The sequence below is a fragment of the Orbicella franksi genome, chromosome 2 (assembly GCF_964199315.1).
Source record: "Orbicella franksi chromosome 2, jaOrbFran1.1, whole genome shotgun sequence".
NCBI classification, from domain to species: Eukaryota; Metazoa; Cnidaria; class Anthozoa; order Scleractinia; family Merulinidae; genus Orbicella; species Orbicella franksi.
The window spans coordinates 21,606,213-21,627,776 of NC_138146.1; the positions used below are offsets into that span (position 1 = coordinate 21,606,213).

The following is a 21,564-nucleotide window of genomic DNA, read 5'->3' on the forward strand; positions in this document are numbered from 1 at the left end:
TCACGCAAACACCGCTGACTTTAGAAGTTTGATCATTTTTGAGCAATTTTTTTTTGAACCACTAAATTTTTTTTCTTTCATGAGACTGCCTTAATTTTATGATTTTGATGGCTGTTGTGGTTGGAAATACTGCACGTAATCTGTTGGGTTTGCAACGTACAATCACTTGTGGTGCGTTGGCTGGGAAATGGCTTCAAAATCAACTCTCCACGTCGGCCAAGTTAAGTCAGACTTCAGAATCATCCGGGGGAAAGAACACGAAAATTTACGAGATGCGTACATACTATGTCAAGCCGAAAGCCTTCGGTAAGGAAATATATTTTATTTTCAACCGACCGTTTGGTTTTCACCACCAAAAATCATCACGGGGCTCAAGGGAATTCGATCTGGGGTTTGTACATGTACCGCTATGGTGAGAAAAAATACAGCCCCCACACCCGTCCGGCCCTCCCCCGCCCCAGCTTGGCAGGACTACCTCCAACAGTTTTGGTTCTGGTCTAAGTTATGATTGCAATCCTGAACATGACCTCTATTTTCGTTCCAGATCGGGCAAAAAAAATCCTTAGCCCATGTCACATACAGTGTTTCACCTAACACTAAGCTGGAGGTTCTGTTAGTGTGTGTGTGTTCGGTGGGGGGAGGGGGGGGGGGGAGGGGGCATGTATGTGTCCCCCCATCTGAATTTTAGACCTCTTGGAAGGTCTGCACACTACTGTTGCAGTTATATTAAACCAATTATGCAATTATGCAATTATATTAACCCTCTTGGAAGGTCTGCACACTACTGTTGCAATTATAACACAAGTAAAAGCAGTTAATTCTCATTTTACTGGCCTTCATGTTGCTATTTCAGTGCCATGTTGCATGTTGGAATTTTATCCTATCAGAGCCTCATCAGTGATTACTTGGTCAGTAATCAGAAGAATCATTTTGGTTCCTTTTCTGGTGGGGACTCATCACTGAGAATTGACTGCATAATCACATACCTATGTTGCAGATGTTTGATGTTTCTGATATATATTTGCATGGATAAACTATGAGAATTGCTTGAGTGTTTGTACAAACTGTTACTGTAACAGTAACATAAATTATATATGTGACCAGTACCAGGCAAGATAATACTTGTTTAAGGTAAGAGAGCTGACTATTCAGGCTGTTCTGCTTGTTGTTTTAAAAATAATTACCATTTTTGTTTCCCTTTACAGCTGAATTCCTGCAGTTAACAAATGAATATATCCACCTTAAATCAGATGCTAATTCAAAATTGAATGGCTACTGGACAAGTGATATAGGAGGGGTGAATGAGGTCACACACATTTGGGAATATGGTAATTCTTTCTGATAAAAGCAGTTAATGAAGCTTAGTAATAGTAAACCGGTGTTATAAGGTTATGTCTCATTTCACTTTTTATGCCATAATTTTCCCTTCCCTAGGGTGGAAGGGTGGAGGGAAGTGGACTTATTAGTTTAAACTGTCTCCTGTGCTTGTCTTGTCCATCTTACTTCCCACATCCATTCTCCCATAGGAATACTTTTCCTTTTTCTCTCACTTCCCATGTTTCCATAAATTTGACTTCCAATCTTTTTTCTTCTACCTCCTGTGACCTTTACCCCAACCCACCCCTTCTCATTGTTCTGCTCCCCCCGTTTTTTCCCTGCCACTTCAGGAAACATAAGCAATCTTGACTAATATTAATTTAGGCCTGATTCCTGGTCAGTCTTTGTATTTCTACAGCTATAACAGAAAATTTACATTTTTTAGACAGCTATGCAGAGCGAGCGGAGGCAAGGAAAGCTCTTCAACAAGATAAAACATGGATCAACAGTTACATAAAGAAAATGCTAAAAATGTTGGTGAAGCAGGTACACCTTCCTCTGGGAATTAATAGAAAAAATGTTTTAATTTATTTGTCAAAGTACAAAATAAAGAAAGGTTTTTTCTATTACGTGTCCTATAGCTGTATGTGATCCGAGGTGGAATTATTAGTAATCAGCCTGGGGCATGCATTTCAAACTATATAATTATGCACTACAGCCCGACTGTATTTTTATTTTTCTTCTTCACAAAAGAAAATTTAAACACGGAAACATTTACAGTGAGTAGCTAAAACAGCCACACAATAATTTTTTTTTGCTAATAGCAATTGAACTTAGTAAACAAACTGGTAATTCAAGATTAGCAACCCAATGATCACTTTGTTTGCTAATGACAGCACGTTTTTTTTACTTGATCAAAAGCTGTTCCTTATGTAAAAAAAACCGTTTAATCTGACCACTGTGTTATAAGACCATTGACCACCATTTGGTGTCCTCAAACTTTATTTTCTTTGAGATTTAACCCATGGGTACAACCACTCAAAATGCCGTCAGAGAATGTGGCAAAAAGCAGATGCTACAACAAATAAAGCATGTCTGCTGTATTCCCTGCAGGGTTCCTGCAGGGCAAGCAAAAGTTCTGGAGGAGTTGTTGGATTCAGTCCCCCATTACTACCTGTGTCAAAATCCATGACACAGGTTAATTAATTACAGTGGTCATTCAGATCAAAACATGGGTACCATAATCTATTGATGGTTACCACTGGTATCGTGATAGAACTACCCTATTGAACTCATCCTAACATGGGATTCAGATTGTATGCAAATTGATTTTTCATAAGCTGGTGCAATGTCTACATTGATATGTTTAATTTTAGGATAATGTGGTGATGACAGCTGTCCCTTGGTTTGATGTCAAGCCTCCACTTACTACAGGAGGTGAGTAATGCCAGGATGTTGACACTATGTCATGTGGACCTTCTGGTAACTGTAAACTGCTTTTTAAATGTTCTGGATTAACTGCTGGAACCAGCTTGCAATGTGTAGTTCCAGAAAATATCCATACCTCCCCTACAGAAGGGATTTTTTTAACACCTCCCCACCCCTCTGGAAATTCCAGTTAAGCTTCATACATTTCTTTAAATGTTTTGGTCTTCCAGACCCCCCCTCCCCTCCCCTCAGGAAATTCCAATCCCTTCTGTGGGGGAGTATGGATATTTTCTGGAACTGCACAATAGAGACTAATGCTGGGAATATTTTCAGTTGCAAATTAATTATTACTTCCTCTGTAAAGGCATCTATTCAAAGCTTGCCTGTTGAATCTTAAGTTTATGAGACTGTGCTATAATTGTGGTTTGTTAGGTGTCCACCACTGATATATATTATACATGAATGAAAGCAGAGAGGAGTCATGTCTCCTTTCTTGCATTCATCTCCTAGAGACATTTAAATTAAAACAAATTTCAAGCACTCATGTATTTATTTTGCCCATCATTATTTTGAGAGCTATTTGCCTGGCCTCTATCCCATGTTTAATAAAATGCTATGTTTACAAACTTTTTAGGTGTGTATGAGCTACGTATGTACGATATAGTGCTTGGTAAAACAGAACAGTGGGTACACAGGCTTGTCCAAGGTCTTCCAGACCGTTGTAAGCTGTCTGAACCAGTTGGCATCTGGTTCACTGAATTTGGACCAGTGAACACTGGTAAGTTTATACAAATAAAGTGGTATGGTTATGAAAGATTGAAATTTGTGTACAAGATTATGTTTGAGCTGTTTTAATTGATCTTATTTTTAGCCATCATGCTGTGGTCTTACCAAAGTTTAGATGATCGTACTAGGATTCGTAAGGAGGCCCAACAGCTTGAAGAGTGGGTTGAAGCAGGTAAGGCTCAAGTGTTCCGATTCATATTTTGTCTCATTTTAGGGTGTTTCCTTCTTTTGTTAGTGTGCAAATGCTCCATGCATCATGATATGGTTCAACAGGAATTAAGATAATCCTTTAGATTTACAGGATTCACATTCCTCAATCATCCTAACCCAGGCAAGACTGCAAAATAAAGGATAGACTACAAGATCAAGCACATTTGTAAATTTCTTTGTGTGAAATCATGGGAAGAGAAGAATTGTGCATACAAGCAAAAGGATTTACATAAACATCGGATGTGTTAACAGTGACCCTCAATGCCATTTTCCAATAACCCTTTTATAAACAGCTACATGTCCTCAAACTGGACACCACATAATTTGGGACTTGAGGGTGTCTGGATTTGAGTTTGAAATGACTGAGCAATGTTTTTCTTCTTTTTTCAGTCCGCGATTGCCTTCCCTTTGAAACAAAAGCATATTCCAAGGTTCTAATTCCGACAGAATTCTCACCATGGAAATAAATTCAAGGTGCATCATGCTCAAGTTTTTTGCAAGTTAATTGAGAGCCTTGCACTTAGCACTCGCATGGTGTTTAATTTATTTTGGAAGGTACAATGTGTAGAATTTGAGTCATAATGTTTAGTTATTTGTTACATTATAACCTTCATAAAACAAAAAAAAAATGTCAAAAAGCAGTTTACAGTTTAAGCTATTTGATTAGGTTATTCCCATCTGCGATCTTAGAAGTCACTCAGAGAAATCCACCAGTGATCTCACAAGCAGCCTAGTTCCTACATGGCTTTCTCCCATGCCTCCATGGTCAATTGATCATGGTGACGTATGCAAGACAAACAGCCTTTTGTTACTAAGCCCCTTCTGAAAAACTCTCTAACCTAAAATTAATATTTGTCCTTCATTGGTCTATATTTTAGGCACTACCCAGAGCATAGTGTGCCAGTCACATCAACTGGTGGACCAGTGAAGGTGTATACACTTATGACAAAACAGGTTCTCAGTCAGGAAATTATAAAGAGGAAGGCGGTTGATTCAAAGCAAAATCTTCTGTTGGATCTGTCACATTTTACCTGGGAATCCAATAAATTGTAATTCAAAACTGTTTCCATTATTCCTTCAGGCTCAATAATGTAATGCTGAGACATTAACTGATGTATAATAGTTATGCTCCCTCATCATAGGCCTGCAGTGCGTGCAGAGAGCTAGATAATAAAGCTCTGAGGGAGATAATTTATGCTCCCTCATCATAGGCCTGCAGTGCGTGCAGAGAGCTAGATAATAAAGCTCTGAGGGAGATCTTTGGTTTGGTTTCAATTTGCTTTGCAAACGAAATTAGCTATTGACTATTGTGTATTAGGATAATTATAATGTATAACATTATGTTTGAAGACAAAATAGAGAATTGAATGTGTTATCTTCTCAAGAGTGTAAAGGGGTAAATGTTAAGTGGGGATGAGCAACTTTACTTACAATAAATAAAGTAAATAAATTTACAATATTATTTTAGAGAGGAAGCCACATCAGCTTTAGCTTGCTTTTATGCAGGTCCTCTATCCTGGTTGAATTGGAATTTGGAAATGTTGGTTTTTGTGGAGGGAGGAAAACTGGAGAACCTGGAGAAAAACCCTCAGAGCAAGGCAGGAGACTGAGAACCAACAACAAATACAACCCACATTTGACACCGGGCCAGAATCAAACCTGGGCCACATTGGTGGGAGGCGAGCGCTCTCATCACTGTGCCATCCCTGCACCATTAACTTATCCCATTTAAAAAAGGGAAAGTTACACACCTATCTAGGCTGTTACCAAAGTTATGCAATTAAACTCTGCTCTTCCCCATTATGGTTCTGTACCAACATTTCGTTTTCACCAAAGCTGCAGGTATTAAGTAACTCAAACAAATGACACATATGGCAGATTAGAAGAAACTTTATTACAATCAGAACTGGATCATTTGTCCCTAGGAAAAGAATAAAAAAAATCTCAAGTTAGGAAACACAAGGCACAAACAGTGTTGTCAACTTCTGAAGTAGTAATAGTACTGAACACACAAGTCTAAATTCTCTATTCTAGTCCATGCACTTTGTGATAAAACCAAGAACATTCCTCTGTTAAGCCCTCAATGTTGAGCCAAGCGATAAGAATCTTTATATCAAGAATCAGGCAATGTTGTTTTCGTGTGTGTCAAGGTTCTTACACCAGAAGTCAGCGAGTAGAATTAAATATATTATCATGCAAACTACAAGTATCAACAGCCCAGCAGTATGCAATTTAACAAATGGACTCCAAACAAAGTGACTCATAATTTCATGTAGAGTTCAAGATATCAAAAAAAGTTGGAAATGTTAGTGCATAAAGCTCAGAAGTCTGGTGGCCACTATAAAATTGTTAACATATCGTATAAAATTGTGAAGTTGCACTTTGTGTCTTCCCCGACATTGTTACAAGCCATAATTCTGAAATTGAACCAGGTGGACACACTGAAATGTTTCATAAAATGTCACAATATGTATCACTTTGGCAAGCATAGCACTAAATGTTATCTAAAGTAACAAAGATGAGCTTTCTATTCTTAGTTGAGTGACTTGTGACTCAAGCAAAGATTATTATTGATCTCAGATGTCTGTTGAAATGGCCTTTTTTCAGGACATTCCATGCACCATTGGTTTCAGTCCCAGATTAAAAAAAGTGATCACACGATGACAAACATCTCTTGGTTACAGTTTGCAGCACAGCTGTTACAAATTACTCAAAAGGACGCATGTTCAAGCAAATCTTATCCATGTGATGGATTTTCCAACTGTCAAAATCTTCTCTGTGACATATCTTGAATTGTATCTTGTTAGAACGTGCGAAACTCAACAAACTTGCAAACCAACTGTGAAGCACCTTCCCCAACGGTAGGATTTCACTCATCACACAATCATGACATTTGTCATCATGTGACCATTTTTTTTTAAATCTGTGAATGAAACCAAAGGTGCGTGCAATGGCCTGAAAAAGAAGTTACTTCAACAGACATCTGGGATCCAGATACATTTTGTACTACTGCTCTTCTAGTTAATTTCCAAATATTACACAAGTACACATATGTGCATTTTGTGTTACCTTTCTCTTCTTGTCTCCACCAAGCTCAAAGTGCTTGCACCTTTTCAGGGCTACTTGTTTCCTGTACTTACACTCAGTGCATTCCATACGGAGAACAATTTTCTTGGTTGTTTTAGCCTAAAGATTAAAAATGTGAATTTGAGCAAAACCAGACATGCTGTGTCGAAATGAAAAAAGACCCAAGGAATGTAAAGGATCTTGTTAACCCCTTTATTCTAGTGACTATTGCAGAGCATTTTTTATCTCAGCAGCAAGGATAAAACCAAAATAACAGGTAAGCATTGTACCTCTTGGATACATTCCTCTAGATAAATACCAAATGCATAAAACAAACAAATAAATCTGAAAGTTGAGAATCTCCTGGGTCATCTCAGTCTCCCTCACAATAGCTCGTTGTGTTAACAACACAAGTTTAATGTGTCTCAAATTTACTTTAAGGCACTTTATGCTAGACGCATTCTTTATCTCCCTAGGTAAATATGGCCATTAATAATTGCGAATCACAACAAACACAAACAGCAGTAAATCAAAGAGAACACACGAAACCTGTGCTAGGCACAGTGAGATACTGTATTTACTTGATGAACCACTAACTCTGATTAAAAGGTGTCTGGTATATCAGTCGACACATCAATCGATATATCGGACAACATATCGAGTGATATATCGGTCAGCCGACACTGTTTCAATGGACAGCCATATCAGCAGAATATCCGATGTTCTTATAGGGTACCTTGGTCAATATATCGGTCGATCTGTCACTGGTTACTTGAGCGGGTGTTGATCAACTAATGACTGACATATTGTTGGTTGAGGGTTGATCAAGTAGCATTAATACGTCACTGCCATATCGGTAATATGTCGGTGGATGTTTACTGATTGACGGTGGATAGTGTATATCAGTGGGCTAGCGGTTGACCCTTGCTCAACTATCAACTGATACAGGACCGACAGTTGACCGATAATTGATGGATAGTTGACTGATAAGCTACCGATGATATCACAGCCCATACATCGGCCGACATCAGGGGACGTATACCGGTGGGCTATCAGTTGACTCTTGGTCGCTGGCCAACCGATGTATCAGTCGATTGTCTGACATATCGACCGACACATCGGTCAATACAACAATTGAGGCTCCCCATAAGATACATGATCCACCAAAACAGTACAAAATAAAAAAGCATGGTGTAGTTACAGGTACAGAATGTACACCAAAGTTGGTTTTGCATGTGACTGGTAGCATAAGTAATGTGAGTATGGGTACAACTACACATAGGCTACTGACACTGTAATTAACTAGCGATCATTATACTATACTATCCTACCATTTACTTCAAATTGACTCGGTTTTCTTGAGGAGGAGGAGGAGGGGTTGAAGAGAGAGAAACTGGCCTTGGGTATACTAGTTGGATATTCTTCCAACTAGTTTGACATAACGTAAATATTTGCAGAAGTGTTGATGAAGCTGCTGTTTTCAGCTAACAAGTATAAAGCTCATTATAAGAAAGCAGTTCTTATCTTTACCTTCTTGTGGAAAATAGGTTTTGTTTGACCACCATATCCCGACTGTTTACGATCGTAGCGACGTTTTCCTAAATGAAACGTATGAGTAGTCAGAAAAAAGGAATAAACCTAAGCTATGCTAAGCTTACTGAAACATCTGTAGTTTCTTAGTGCATAAGCTTAAATGTTTGATCAAAATTAAACCTTTCGATAACACAGAAAGCAACTGTACAAATACAAATGATGTAGTGAGATGTGCTAAGACTAATCCACATTTCCACTACAACTCAAAACTCTTACCCTGGGCGTACAGACTGGCTTTACCCGTCTTGTACTGAGTCACCTTGTGTAAAGTGTGTCTTCGACATTTTTTGGCCTTGCAAAAAGTGCGGCGTTGTTTTGGTACGTTCACCTACAAGAAATAGCCAGGAATAGCGACTAAGTCAAACTAAACACAATAAACAGCTCCTGTACCCGCTAAAAACATAATTAAACAACTGATGGCAAAGGATTGAAGCGGATTGAAGATAACAATCACTATTTCTCTTACCATTTTGCTCGCACGATCGACAGAAAAAAGAACGATTAGGGCCCAGCTTTCCCAATATTGCAACAACACGGTTACTCCATCTCGAGGCAATCGTACCCAGTTCTCCGGGATAGATGAACCGAGTCGACAAAGCAGTTTCTACACGAAAAGAATCTTCTAAAACGTTTTCAAATAAACTGTGTCTGGTGACCCGACCGTGACATCTAGAATGGTATCGTCAAAGATTCATATAGCTGAATCACACAAGAACAAATTCAATATGAAAATATTCCATAAAAGATATGGAATCAGATCTAGATCAACTTTCCACTTAGCGCTGATGTTTTAAAAAGCCTCAAAACCGTGATGTACGGAGTGAAAGCCTTGCTGCTATTGTTAATCGCATTCATGAGCTGTTTTGTAATGCCACTGGACTGTCTTTTTGACTTGATGAATTTAGCCAGATTGACCGGGATCACCGTTAATTTCTCCCCGCCCCACAATACATCGTAGTAAACACAATTTATAAGAGTCAACATTAAAAGATATCGGTTCATCAGTAGAAAAATCACTCTGTACAACTGTAATAACCTATTTTCAGTATCTCATTGACCTCAATTTCAGCAGTTTCCTGAAGCAACTTATGATGATTTGCTTCATCACTGTTACGAGTCTTATGACCAAACAAGAATATTATGGAATGCCCTGCCAACATAGTAAATGAAAACTTAGCCTGGAATTCCCGTGATAAACTTCAAATGACTGCACATAGCTGTACTATCCGAAATTAGTAAAGATCAACAGGCGCTCTATCACGAATGCCCCTGTCTTGTTGATTACGCTCCTCTACTTATATTCTGCTGTAGATAGCAAGGAGTGTGCCTTCTCGGGAGTAACAAAATGGCGGCCGCTTCTTTGCGTTTTCAAAGTCAGGGCCGTAGCCAGAAAAACATTATGACTGAGGCAATGTTCACGGTAAAATTCTCTTTTTCGGTATTAGGGTGTTTGATGCCCATAAACAACAAAAACGGAACAAATGACTGAGATCAGTGCCTTGGTTTGCCTGAAATTAGCTACGCCTGTGAAGAGGATTTAGATAATTTAGTAGAACGATTATTCCCTCTCAATTCCTATGCATAGTAATAGAAACTCGAGCTCATAATCCCTTAGAAGGTAGGAATTCACGACGTAGTCACAATGTGACAGGGAGACCTATAGTATACACATTGAATATAAGGCGGTGGGGACAAAGGCAGGCACGAGTCGGTTTGTAATTAAGTGCTGTCGCGTGTACGTTAGCAGTACAGTAAGATTATACCAAACTTTCTTTTCTTTTTTTCTTAATACGACACGTCTGCATTACAATACCTTAATTTATATAACAAAAAAATTAATAATTATTACCACTACTAATTACATTTTTACAAACACATTCTGCATAAAGGCAATTTCAGTAAGAAATAATACATTCTAATATGAAGTTAGCATACCAGAGTCGACTAGAGCCGGACACTATAAGAAATAAAAAGAACGTTCAGTGATCACTACTTTGGGCACGAGACTATGGAATACTGCACTTAGGATCAAGAGCAGATCTTCTCTTTGAATCCACAGGAAGGATAAAAAGGTTAGTGAAAAAAAATGAGAATGTTAAAGTTTCTTGAAGTTGACGGAAACAACTACCAGATACACGAATTCGTTTACAACGGCCCTTTGCGAGGGTCGCTTAGTAATAAAACGCTTGATAAGGTATGGTAGTTTGAAATGGCGAGCAGTGAAGTTATACCCTTAGTTTCATTTAATGTTTAGCTATCCTACACAAAGTGTGACTAAATTATTTCTATCTTTCTTTGCTCAAATTGAAATTATTCCATGTCATTTCTCCATGTTACAAGAATGAAAAACACCGCGGAATGTTACGACTTCTACTAAATTCTACTTCGTTCCCATCCCGGTGCTCTCCCAGAATGCTACTCGACTTGATTTCGATGAACTCAGCCGACTACCAATCACATATCAGGTACCATTCTCTAGCTGTGTCATCATGTGGAAATTAAATTGATGTGGTTTTAATACAAAGTACTATTGTCAGTCAGTATTTCCTATATTGGTTCCTCCCAGTCTCAGGAAGTCTTTTTTACAAATTTCCACTCTGACGTGTTTCCGGTCTGATAAATCCAGCGCTGGATATTTTGGATGGCCGTATGTCGACGACGATAGCACTGGAACGGTCACCCTGACTTCCTGATGAGGAAAGAAAAGATTTGTTGATAATTTGAATCCTGTTATTAACGAGTTTAAACATTCTATGTAAAGGCGGGTTTCCATGCTGTGTGTTCTGTGTTCCATCACCGTGTGTTCTGGTGTCGTGTGTGTTTGCTTGTGTCTGTACCGATATAAACTTTGCAAAAATGGCTACCTGCCTTCTTTCACTCTCCTTATTAAATAGTGTTTTAAATATCTGTAAAAAAAGATAGGGGAGAAGCGCGGCGCACCAAGTCTCTCTCCTTTTTTCGGTCCGTCGTTTTTTCCCGCTGCGCTGAACTAAATCAACGCCTGGAAGAGGCTACTGCCACCTCTAGAGAGTGCTTTCCATATGATCGTGAGGTCTTTCAGTAGCAATCACATAGACGAGGGGACATGGAAACAAGCCTTTTCTTTCTAGCTTTAATTATGGATAGCTATGCATCTCATCTAATGTTGACACTGAAGAATGTGGCAGTACACGACGACACCAGGTCACAGTTGTTCAAAAGGTGTATAACGCTATCTACTGGGTAAATCGCTATTAAAAACGCTATCCACTGGACAGTGATTTATTGAGCAACCCGGGCCAGATTTTTCAAAACTAATTCGCAATTTATTACTTTCAAGGACGTGTTTTTGCTTTTGTTTAATGCGAGTCTTTTCTAGAGACGAACAATTACAAAACCGAAAACAAACGACAGACACATCATCAAACGTATACTAACTTCACTGTTGACTTTTAGTCCACGTGATTTTGCGTGTTCTCTGTCGTCACGATGGAGTTTTTGATCGTAACCTTCGACAACATGGTTTATTCGGTCGTATGTAGATGGTCGTTGATGCTACAAGAAAAAAAGAACAATAACAAATCTAAGTGCTTAGATACATAAATGTTGCAATAAAAGTGAACTGAAATGGAAAAAACATAGTGACTTATAGTGGGCCCCCCATACAAAACCAAAGTCCGAATATAAATGATAACGTTTTTAGTGAATATTTTCTAGTTTACTCATAATTAACTGTACTGTAAACAATAAATTGTTAAGAGTCTGTTAAGTTTGTCAGCTTACAAAGTTAACGTCTCAAAAGCTAAATTTAAGAAATATTTGAGCGTAATTTTGAAACTCAGGAACAGCCTAACTCCTGGCGTCTTTTTGTCTGTCTAAACGATAATTCACCAATACGCTAAAAAATTCAAGCCGTAAAAACTCTGCAAGCTTGCAACAAAACGGACTAATGGTTGATGAACTCACAAAAAGCACTTAGCCTACTGTATTACACTAATGTGTCCACAATAGCAAACCGTGATGTAAACGACCGTCACGTGAATTACACTTTTCATGCACAAGTATCGATCAGAACGCGAAATCAAACCATAAAATTTTTTAATGACTAAGCACAACAGGATTCACAAACAAGCAAAGCATAGCTGAAAATTCAAACGTACCATGGTCTTGGCCCGAAAATAGCTGGTGTCTTGAGAAAGATCTAAAGACTTTGGTCTCTCTACTTTCCATGTATCAGCTACACCTTCTCCTCCTGTTGTGACGATATGGTTCTTTCTGATCGCATCTTCGCGCTGAAATATAAAAAGGTAGCCTTGTTAGCGAAACCGCCGGCAAAACAAATCACATGAACAGTGTAATTTGCTCCTTCTTGCATGTGTAATGTTATGTACCTTACAACATTGAGTCCACTGCCCCACGGTTTCTTGGGGATTATACACTTTAAGGCCATACGAGGACATTTTATATCCGCTGCCGGGATAATCACCCATTTTCAGTTTGATTTTGTAAAAACGAGCTTCGAGCTGGGTTTGCCTTCACAAGATACTGATTGTTTGTGAAACTGCACCAAACGATTTTGTTCAACTAATGAAGAATGAAAGACAGTTGCTAAGCAACGCGTTTTGTATTGGAAAGTACCACCTGCAGGATTAATCAGATTACAGTTAAAATAACTCAAGCGCGATAACATCTGGCCTTTATCATGGTAATTAACATGTAATAAACACTTCATAAAGTATACGCGCTTTGTTTTCAAATGCTTGTTAAGCAGTGGTGAATGAACACTGTTTGTGATGCAGCGATTAAAAATTTTCTTTAAGAAAATTCCAGATTTTGCCTGTATTTGCACGAGACCTTCCAAATGTGATATGTATTGTTTTATAGAGCGGTTTTCAATTGAGTATCATAAACCAAAACCAAACCAATTAATTACCATTCAGACCACTCAGTCAATCTCAAATCATAGTAAAACCAAAACCAAAGTAATCGCCTCATTACTTTCGACACTCAATTGAAAACCGCTTTCAGCTGAAACAGAACAAAACAACTAAATATCAAAACGACTCTGACGTTCAAAATCGCAAGCGTTGACAATTAACTTCTTACTAACCGAGCGTGACGGCCGTACTATGGAACATTGGCCCGAGGTCGTTGCAGTACGTACCGAACGCAGCGAAACGACTGAGGGCTAATATTCCCAGTATGACTCGAAGAAGCTACAATCTTGGTCAGAATAAAATAAGAAATAAAACCACTGGCGCTAAACGCAAAGCACGCCATTTTCCCCATTATTGGAACGGGGGGAGCGGAGGTCTTAATTTTCATTTAAATTGTCCAAGATTGTAGGTTAGTAAGTAGTTTATCAAATGGCACTCAAAAATTTAAAAAAAAATACACAGCTTAAGACCGTTTCCATGGAAACAGTCTGTATGGCAAAATCCTGACCAAGAAAGAACCAACCAGAACGCTCTGATTTTTACACCAAGACTACCTCGTCATATAAAAAGGTCTTCTATTGAAATATCTATTGGAATGCCGCAAAGCTACGTTGGATGTGAGAGCGTAGCGTTGCGTGACCAAGAGAGAGCCAGAAGTGGACTATACGTTGGAATGATACAAATCTTAAACAAACGATTCTCAATTTACAAGATCCGGCGAGTTGACGGAGAAGTTTGACTTTGGTTCCGATACTGGAAACAAAATACTAAAATGTTCCAGCCAAATGAAGCAAGACAAATCAGTTGATTTATTCAAATTTTAAGAAATACATTTTGTAGAACATGAGTCCAGGTCTAGACTCGATGGCTTTGCAATAGGTCCAAATATAGAGAATAACAAGTTTGATGCTGAAGGTTAAAAGAAATGCAGGTATGGAGGATTTTTTGGCTTTCAACTTATTTCATTATGTTTTTAGGGGAGGGGGTTGAGATACATTCTCTTGTATTTTCTTTGTCACAAGAAAAGGGAAATTTTGCATCAAAATTGCACCTCATTCTAGGAAATTAACACTTCATGAAGTTGACATGAATTAGAAAAATGTCCATTAATTTAAGTTGTGTTAATTTCTTGGAATATATCAATTTCTGTACCACCAATTTTCTGGTATGCAGATTTAAGGCGGCTCAAAACAGTTTCCAGCAGTTTAATAGATTTTGATGGGTCGTTATAACTACTCTTTCTTGATGCTACAATCATGGTATCAAAAAACTGCCCAAGCATGGGTGAACACATTGTTATCATTTTCGTGACACAATGGGTTACCATAGCAACAGTATGACCTGCTAAAAACACCCTTAATTACACCTTTAGGGTCTTGTAATTCAAAACTGGCACAGTGAAATTTTTTTTTTATAAAATTTTAATAAGCATCAGAAGATGCAACTTTTGGCAAAGTTTTAAAAAATTATGCACACAGGGTTCAGAGCCACCTTAAAGTTTTGAAAATCTAAGGTGGCTCTGAACCCTATGTACATAATTTTTTAAAACTATTCAATCTTTATTCTCCAGAGCTTAATACAGGAATTTCAAATATTCTATTTCATGTAGTTATCTTTAATGGGTAATTATCGAGAATCTACATATAATGACCAAATCCTTGTTGGCTTGATAGCTCAGTTGGTTTAAGTGCTCACCAGCATCGCTGGGCCATGGGTTTGAATCCCATTCATGCCTGAATTTTTTTAAGCTTCATCACAACTACTTAAGTTATGCATGTTACTCTGGTAGTCTTTCTTCTGATGTAATTAATTTCCTTCATCTAACTAATGTCAGCTTCTCATAAACGTTGCCTAATTTCCTTTGTTACGGAAGATTTTACCCCTTCGTTCCTGTTAATTTAAGTCATGTTAATTAAATACATGCTGATTAATGCAAGGGTTAATTTCCTAATAAGGTGTAAAAACATGGTGTGATGCTTCAGAGAGGGTGGGCGAAAAAAGTTGATTTTTTTTGCATTTTACAATACGTTATGTTGCTTAGTATCTGACCACTTCAGTTTAAATCTGCTTTATCTTCCTTTGCTTGGTCACTGTGGATCTTAAAGTGCCTATGAAGTAAAAAATAATTACTGCTGATTTGAAGGGCTTTTCAAAGTAAAGAAGAATGGTGTTTTCCTTTTTGGAATATCTTTTTTTGTTTTAGAGATATTCACATTTTTATAGTATAAGTGATGGCGTCATAGGTGGTTCCACTAAAACAGTTCAACACTCAATCAAGAATATCTCTAGAAATATTAAAGCAGTGTTCTTGAAACTTGGCATCAGAAATGTATATCACAAAAGAAACAAAATGACATCCGTCGTGCCATCGCCATGACAACAGTTATGCCGCTGGTCCTGTTTCAATTAAAACGAACATTACCAGATTTTATCTTAAACAAGGATCATCCACTCCCAACAATCTAATGGGGAGAGTTAAGACAATATGGGAATCATGTGTGTACCGAGCAAGACCCTCTGTCCCTTTTTGAAGGGTCGCAAATTGGCATATTTGGTTTTTCACAGAAAGAGACTGGAGCCAAAAGTGTTGCCATGGCAACAACACAGAAGGTGTTATTCTCTTTTTTTTGTGATGCACATTTGTGGTGCCAAGTTTGAAGAACACTGCTCCAATATTCCTAGAGATATTCTTGATTCAGTGTTTTACTGTTCAAGTGGAACCACCTATGACGTCATCAATTTCCTCATTTGCATAATCCAAAAATGTAAATATCTCTAGAACGAAAAAAGATATTCCAAAAAGGGAAACGCCATTTTTCTTTACTTTGAAAAGCCTTTCAAATAAGCAGCAATTATTTTTTACTTCATAGGCACTTTAAATCTGACCCAGAGACAATAAATTTAATCTGTAAATTATGTGAGGTTAGAAGGGTTTTGTCCCCGGCGGGAACTCCTATATAAGAAGGACAGGGGTGCTTGTTGTACCTTTTAGGGGTTAAAAAAGCAGTTTTGGTACCTCTTAGGGTGTTCAGTCACAAAAGGTTCACAGCGGGAACTTTCCTGGTACTTTTAAGGGTACAGAACCGAAGAAAAATTTGACAAGAGATAAAGTGTTGTTTTAGAATTGTTACCTCTACGGGGTGAAAAAAATTTCAAGCCACGCCCACAAAACAGGATCTTGGTACCTCATAGGGGGTTCTTTTCAAAATTTCTGACAACAGTCCTGTCCCTTTTATATGGGAGTCCCCACCCCCCCGCCCCCCACCCCGGATTTCACCTTTACTCTTGTAGCCATCATATAATTTCATTTTCTGCAAAGCTGTTGTCAAGTTTCCATACAGTGAGCCCAGTATCCGACCACAATATACACAAATGAGGTATCAATGTGGCTTTCCAGAGCCAACTGATCTGTTTAGCTCCTTTTCAGTTGCAAAGTTGCTTGGCCTTTGATCCAGAAAAAGAAATCAACTATTAAGAACCCAGCACTGTGATAAAAACTAGAAAAAAAATTCCCTTTGGCTTCCTGTTCTGTGAGTGCAGTCATTTGAAATAAACCCACATAAATTGTCCTTGACAACGAAATCTGTAAAGTTTCTTCCTGCTGCATAGCATGGCGTTAACACAAAGCAACTAGGACTTGAGGATTAATGATACTAGCTCGTGATAAGGCCATTCTCCAATATTTTGTTTTGCCAATATCATTTAACCCTGGTGAAAGTAAAGTGCCTTGTTCAAAATCACAATGCAATGAACTTAAACCAGCGCTTATTACAGTACTAAGATTATGTGGGCTCCAGGTAAACCGGTTTATGAACACAGGCGTATACAGTTACCAAATCTAGTATCTCTGATATTAAAAAGTCCCCAACACTACCCCGGTCATTGAACACGGTGTGCAACAGATCTAAGGTTTGACTCGTGAAATCATGAACCTAACCATCACCAGCTGTTTCCAATTGTTACTAAACTTGATTCTTGTGATCCTCTTTTCAAAATACTAGATAATTAATTATGCCAGTATAAAATTCAGGAAAACTAGAGTGACATAGGGTTTTCTTTCATCAACTACAAATCTCGCAAAAATTTATTTTGACACAAGGGCTGCTAAGTATTGGATACTAATCCCATCAGAGGTGCACACATCACACCTACAGCATACACTCCAACTGATCGTGACACAGGAAAATTCAACAGTTCAATAGTTCACAGGTAAACTAATAAACAACAAAAAAACAACGCACCTGATACCGTTTCAGCTGGAACTGGTTGTACGCCTGCAAAATGACGATTCAAAGATTATTCGTAAGCGCGCGACATCACTCGTGGCTGGATTTTATCGAATAAAACATTCGTTCTATTTCTTCTTATTTCTCGCAAACAAATATTTTTTGAACTCAGATTTTAGCAAAAACCAACCTTTGACAGAATACCAGGAGGTTTAAGCATATCCAAGGCTTCTTTCACAGATTTTTCACTGGGATAACGTGAGACATTCGATTCACTGGCGGCAGCGGCCATGTTGGTGATAATCCTTCGTTGTATACGGGGCGTAACCATAGCAATAGGTCTTTTGTCAAGATTTATTAGGATCTATTGTTCCCGGGAATGAAAAGAATAGTACACAACACACGTCAAGTAAGAACCAAGTTGCATATTTTTATTTCGTCTGGAAGTTGTTCATTCACCAAACTAAGTTAAAAATTAATTTAAGGCTCTGATTGTGGCCAAACCCGAAGTACTGTTCCATTGAATAGGTAAATAGAAAAGAATTAACAATACTGAACAAAATTACAAACAGATAGATAAATAAATGCTATAAAAACATAAATAAATAAATAAATAAGTAAATAACTAAATAACTAACTAACTAACTAACTAAATAAAGAAATAAGAAAAGTTGAATAAACTTAATGGATAACTTTTAAAACAGATGGATAAGTGATAGCAGAAGCCAAGAGATGCAGAAGCACATAGGCTTCTGGTGATAAAGATAAATTATTAAAAAAACAAATAATGAAGAAAAGCGAATGAAAGCAGGAGTAAATGGCAAAATGACTGGTAACGAGAAACTGTAAATGTCGAGAGAAGACTGGATCAGAAGGCGCGAAAGATTGGCGCGAAAATTCAGTAAATATCAAATATGGCGGCGTCGGGAGACGAACTGGAGGATGAAGAATACGAAGCTTTAGCCTATCAGCAGGTCTAGATTTCCCCGATTTGATCGTTCTTGTAGTTCTTGGAGTTTTGAGGATGATTCAAATCCATATCTTTATCTTTCAGCGTTTAAAAGCTGCTCTGCATTATACAGTAGGTCGAATTTGTGAAAAGGCAGGTAAGCTACACATGTAACGTTTCGGTCGTCGTCGACTACGTATCTATTTAAGCTTGCTTAAGCTTATATACATTTGTAGCTAGCAATCTCATTCTGATTCAGCAAGCTTCCGTCACTGAACCCCCGATCAGTTATCCGACCCCATCTCACTTTCTGGATCGTATGTTTTTGTTTACCTTTCGACATTCGACGTGAGCTTTTTAGCTTAAATACTTAAAAAGTATTATTAGCTAAGCTTACATCCATGAATTTTTTTTGATCATGTCTACATGATCAAAACTTCATGGATGTAGCTATGGTTCAAATTTCGATCCGAAAAAGCGTGATTGCATCGAATAACTGAAATCTCTGTTTCTTTCATACAGGTGAAGAGTCTGGTTTACGATTTTCCAGGCGATTTATTGCAGCCTTAACAGAGACAACTTTCAAGCAATGTGGTACGTTTGTGTATTGAAATTTTACCGAGATCTTGAGTCTTAAATAAAATATTACTTTAAAGTAACAAAAAAAAATTGTAATGGTCGCCAAATGTTTAAATTATTCACTTAACATATAAATAGAGATAACATCGTAACCCAGGGGGGGGGGGGGGGGAGAACTTTAGGAATTTCTGGGTGGGGATGCGCCGCTGGGACCCTGGAACCCTTAGCCAATACCAGAGCTAGTTCAGCTGAGTTTTGCTTCCCCTGCTAGAGTAACCAGTATTAAAACGACCAATTTCCATCTGAATCCTGATTTTTGACAGTTAATAATATCCAGTAGTGTTTTATGATAGTTATCTTTCAACGCTGTTGAGGCTGAGTTGCAAAAATTTAAACTTGCCAATTTCATTTTTTTTATATTTCTGAGTGGCAATTCCTGGTTTCCTTAGTTTAGATAAAATCTTCAACCAACTGGTCAGTTTCATGAAAAATGATACCCTATTCTACACCCAAATGCTCTGATTTATATACCCTATGCTAGAGTAAACTGCTTCAAAACCATTCCCTTCACAGCAGCACATACCCATATAACCCATATATGGCAGTACCCCCCTCCCCCAGCATCATACACTTAAGGTGGCTCAAAACAGTTTCCAGTACCTAGATTTTGATGAGTCGTTATAACCACCCTTTATCACTTCATGCTATAATAACGGAAAAAACTGCCCAATCATTGGTGAATATGTTATCCTTTTCGTGACACAATAGGTTACCATAGCAACAATATGGCCTGCTGGAAACACCCTTAATTACAGCTTTAGGGGCTTATAATTCAAAAGCGGCACAGTGAATTTTTTTACAATACGAAATTTAATAAGCACAATAAGACACAACTTTTGGCAAAGTTTAAAGAAATTCTGTTCATAGGGTTCAGAGCCACCTTAAATTTTCAAAACTTTAAAGGGAGGAAGATTGCGTGATGAGCCCAAAGAGCGTCTGCGTAGGAAGCCATTGTATTAGTAGCTAATACAAGCATTCTGAAGTGGAAACATCTTCCAAGAAAGATTAGCCTGAAGTGTAAACCCACCGTAATGTCACTGTCTCTGAGGAATGGTGGCTTTGCCAAAAATCCTTGTTATGATTGAGGATTGGTTTGCCAGGGGTTAGCACCTTAGACAGGCCATTGGCCATCCTCAGGGATCTTACCAGGGAGATGGTAGGCCAAGTTCAAAACCATCCTTCCTCTATATGTATGGGTGACTCTCTCTCCCCACCCTTCTTAGTCTCAGAGATCACACTACTCTTCCCACCCTACTTTGTACAGGAGAACAGCAGATTTGGTCTGGGGCCTACACGCTTTGAAAGGTTGTAACCTGTTTGAGGAATACATACCCTGAACAAATAACTGATTGTAATCCATTGCCTCTTTTTTGAAATGTATATTCTACAGCCCATTACACTAAACTGTACATCTTTTTTTAGAATCTTTTGCAACAGATCTTGAGCTATTTGCAAAGTAAGTCAATTTCAGCTGTCATCAGTCTAGAGTACTTTCAGTTGTTTAAAAATAAAATAAATTGACCCATTAAAATGTTAATCTTTGATCCACTTTTTCCCCTTAGACATGCAAAGCGAACTCAAATCAACTGTGATGACGTGCAGCTACTCGCTAGAAAAAGTTCAACTCTGGCAAGTTTACGAATTTATATTATATTTCATTGAGTTAAGAATAATGTCCATTGTTAAAGTTACCGAGCTTTCACTTCATCCTGTTTCATGTTACTATTACAACTCCTTTTAGGCTGCGCACATTGAGGACATGAGCAAAGAAATGGCCAAAGCACATGAAGCTGACAAGGCAAACAGGAAGAACAAAAAGGCAAAGAAGAGTAAACCAGCCCAGAAAAGTGCAGCTCCAATTGAAATTGAAGATGAAAGTTGATTTGACAGTGAACTGTCCTTTTAAAATTTGTGGCATCAAGTTTTTTTGTAAATATTGACTGAATGAAATACTGAGATCATTGTTGAATTTGAGCAATAATATATTAAGGATGGTGCTTATTAAATATCAAAGGTCTTGGCCCAAATAAGGACTACATGTACACTACTACAACATTATACTTTTTAATTTTTGAACAGCTCAGCCAGGCTGCTTGAGATTTATGAAACTGAAGAATAATTTATATCATGGACACCCCAAGTAGTACTACATGAAGAATATTTTAGTTGTCACTTGATTATGCCAAGGTACATCTACATTATGGGGGTCTTGCAAAGGGAGGCATGCTCCCAAGGTAGAACATATACTTTGTTTACTGACAATTGAACTTTTCACAGAACCATAAGATGGGATTGGTCAAGGTTTTCAGTTCAGTACATGGGATCAAGTGAAGGTTTCGCCCTCCAAATACTTCCTGGTGTTTCCAAAATCTCACACAGTTAAAGTGATGCCTTGTTAAAAGAAACAACAAGTATTAAACATGTTTAAAATTTT

At 38.0% G+C, this 21,564-nt stretch overlaps 4 protein-coding genes across 6 annotated transcripts; 2 read left to right on the forward strand and 2 right to left on the reverse strand.

Annotated features, from left to right (window-relative positions):
- The first annotated feature begins 17 nt into the window (after positions 1-17).
- LOC145478628 (protein NipSnap homolog 3A-like) lies at positions 18-5,208 on the forward strand. Of its 3 annotated transcripts, none has more exons than XR_014048304.1 (8): positions 18-306; positions 1,206-1,328; positions 1,763-1,863; positions 2,694-2,754; positions 3,380-3,523; positions 3,617-3,703; positions 4,132-4,296; positions 4,620-5,208. XR_014048304.1 is itself a non-coding variant. In XM_081456722.1 (8 exons), exons 1-7 carry the CDS (start codon positions 99-101, stop codon positions 4,206-4,208), a joined length of 801 nt encoding a protein of 266 aa, XP_081312848.1. In that variant the 5' UTR covers positions 18-98; the 3' UTR covers positions 4,209-4,215; positions 4,620-5,208. The 3 variants fall into 3 exon arrangements, 2 of the variants coding, with proteins under 2 accessions (XP_081312848.1, XP_081312847.1); XM_081456722.1 differs by having other exon boundaries at positions 4,132-4,215; XM_081456721.1 differs by lacking the exons at positions 4,132-4,296; positions 4,620-5,208 and having other exon boundaries at positions 3,617-4,117.
- A 407-nt stretch (positions 5,209-5,615) lies between these two features.
- On the reverse strand, positions 5,616-8,906 carry LOC145478629 (uncharacterized). Its single transcript, XM_081456724.1, has 5 exons — positions 8,867-8,906; positions 8,617-8,728; positions 8,338-8,405; positions 6,811-6,927; positions 5,616-5,662 (listed from the first exon to the last, which is right to left on the reverse strand). Exons 1-5 carry the CDS (start codon positions 8,867-8,869, stop codon positions 5,642-5,644), a joined length of 321 nt encoding a protein of 106 aa, XP_081312850.1. The 5' UTR covers positions 8,870-8,906; the 3' UTR covers positions 5,616-5,641.
- A 1,262-nt stretch (positions 8,907-10,168) lies between these two features.
- Positions 10,169-18,010, reverse strand: LOC145478630 (cilia- and flagella-associated protein 90-like). Its single transcript, XM_081456725.1, has 5 exons — positions 17,733-18,010; positions 17,558-17,590; positions 12,540-12,671; positions 11,818-11,934; positions 10,169-11,089 (listed from the first exon to the last, which is right to left on the reverse strand). Exons 1-5 carry the CDS (start codon positions 17,871-17,873, stop codon positions 10,934-10,936), a joined length of 579 nt encoding a protein of 192 aa, XP_081312851.1. The 5' UTR covers positions 17,874-18,010; the 3' UTR covers positions 10,169-10,933.
- A 446-nt stretch (positions 18,011-18,456) lies between these two features.
- Positions 18,457-21,535, forward strand: LOC145478638 (centromere protein S-like). Its single transcript, XM_081456731.1, has 6 exons — positions 18,457-18,516; positions 18,597-18,648; positions 19,014-19,085; positions 20,553-20,586; positions 20,693-20,759; positions 20,872-21,535. The coding sequence occupies exons 1-6, from the start codon at positions 18,457-18,459 to the stop codon at positions 21,010-21,012; spliced, it is 426 nt and encodes a 141-aa protein (XP_081312857.1). The 3' UTR covers positions 21,013-21,535.
- The last annotated feature ends 29 nt before the right edge of the window (positions 21,536-21,564 follow it).

What these genes read in the sequence shown, in the direction of transcription:
- LOC145478628 (XM_081456721.1), top strand. Translation starts at nt 99, where the DNA reads ATGATTTTGATGGCTGTTGTGGTTGGAAATACTGCACGTAATCTGTTG. An exon ending in TGTCAAGCCGAAAGCCTTCG is followed by an intron (nt 307 to 1,205) that starts GTAAGGAAATAT and finishes TTCCCTTTACAG; the next exon opens with CTGAATTCCTGCAGTTAACA. An exon ending in ATTTGGACCAGTGAACACTG is followed by an intron (nt 3,524 to 3,616) that starts GTAAGTTTATAC and finishes TCTTATTTTTAG; the next exon opens with CCATCATGCTGTGGTCTTAC.
- LOC145478629 (XM_081456724.1), bottom strand. An exon ending in AGCCAGTCTGTACGCCCAGG is followed by an intron (nt 8,406 to 8,616) that starts GTAAGAGTTTTG and finishes CGTTTCATTTAG; the next exon opens with GAAAACGTCGCTACGATCGT. An exon ending in AACCTATTTTCCACAAGAAG is followed by an intron (nt 6,928 to 8,337) that starts GTAAAGATAAGA and finishes TTTAATCTTTAG; the next exon opens with GCTAAAACAACCAAGAAAAT.
- LOC145478630 (XM_081456725.1), bottom strand. Translation starts at nt 17,873, where the DNA reads ATGGTTACGCCCCGTATACAACGAAGGATTATCACCAACATGGCCGCT. An exon ending in CTCCTGGTATTCTGTCAAAG is followed by an intron (nt 17,591 to 17,732) that starts GTTGGTTTTTGC and finishes GTCATTTTGCAG; the next exon opens with GCGTACAACCAGTTCCAGCT. An exon ending in ATTTTCGGGCCAAGACCATG is followed by an intron (nt 11,935 to 12,539) that starts GTACGTTTGAAT and finishes TTTTTCTTGTAG; the next exon opens with CATCAACGACCATCTACATA.
- LOC145478638 (XM_081456731.1), top strand. Translation starts at nt 18,457, where the DNA reads ATGGCGGCGTCGGGAGACGAACTGGAGGATGAAGAATACGAAGCTTTA. An exon ending in AAGCTTTAGCCTATCAGCAG is followed by an intron (nt 18,517 to 18,596) that starts GTCTAGATTTCC and finishes TTTATCTTTCAG; the next exon opens with CGTTTAAAAGCTGCTCTGCA. An exon ending in GACAACTTTCAAGCAATGTG is followed by an intron (nt 19,086 to 20,552) that starts GTACGTTTGTGT and finishes ATCTTTTTTTAG; the next exon opens with AATCTTTTGCAACAGATCTT.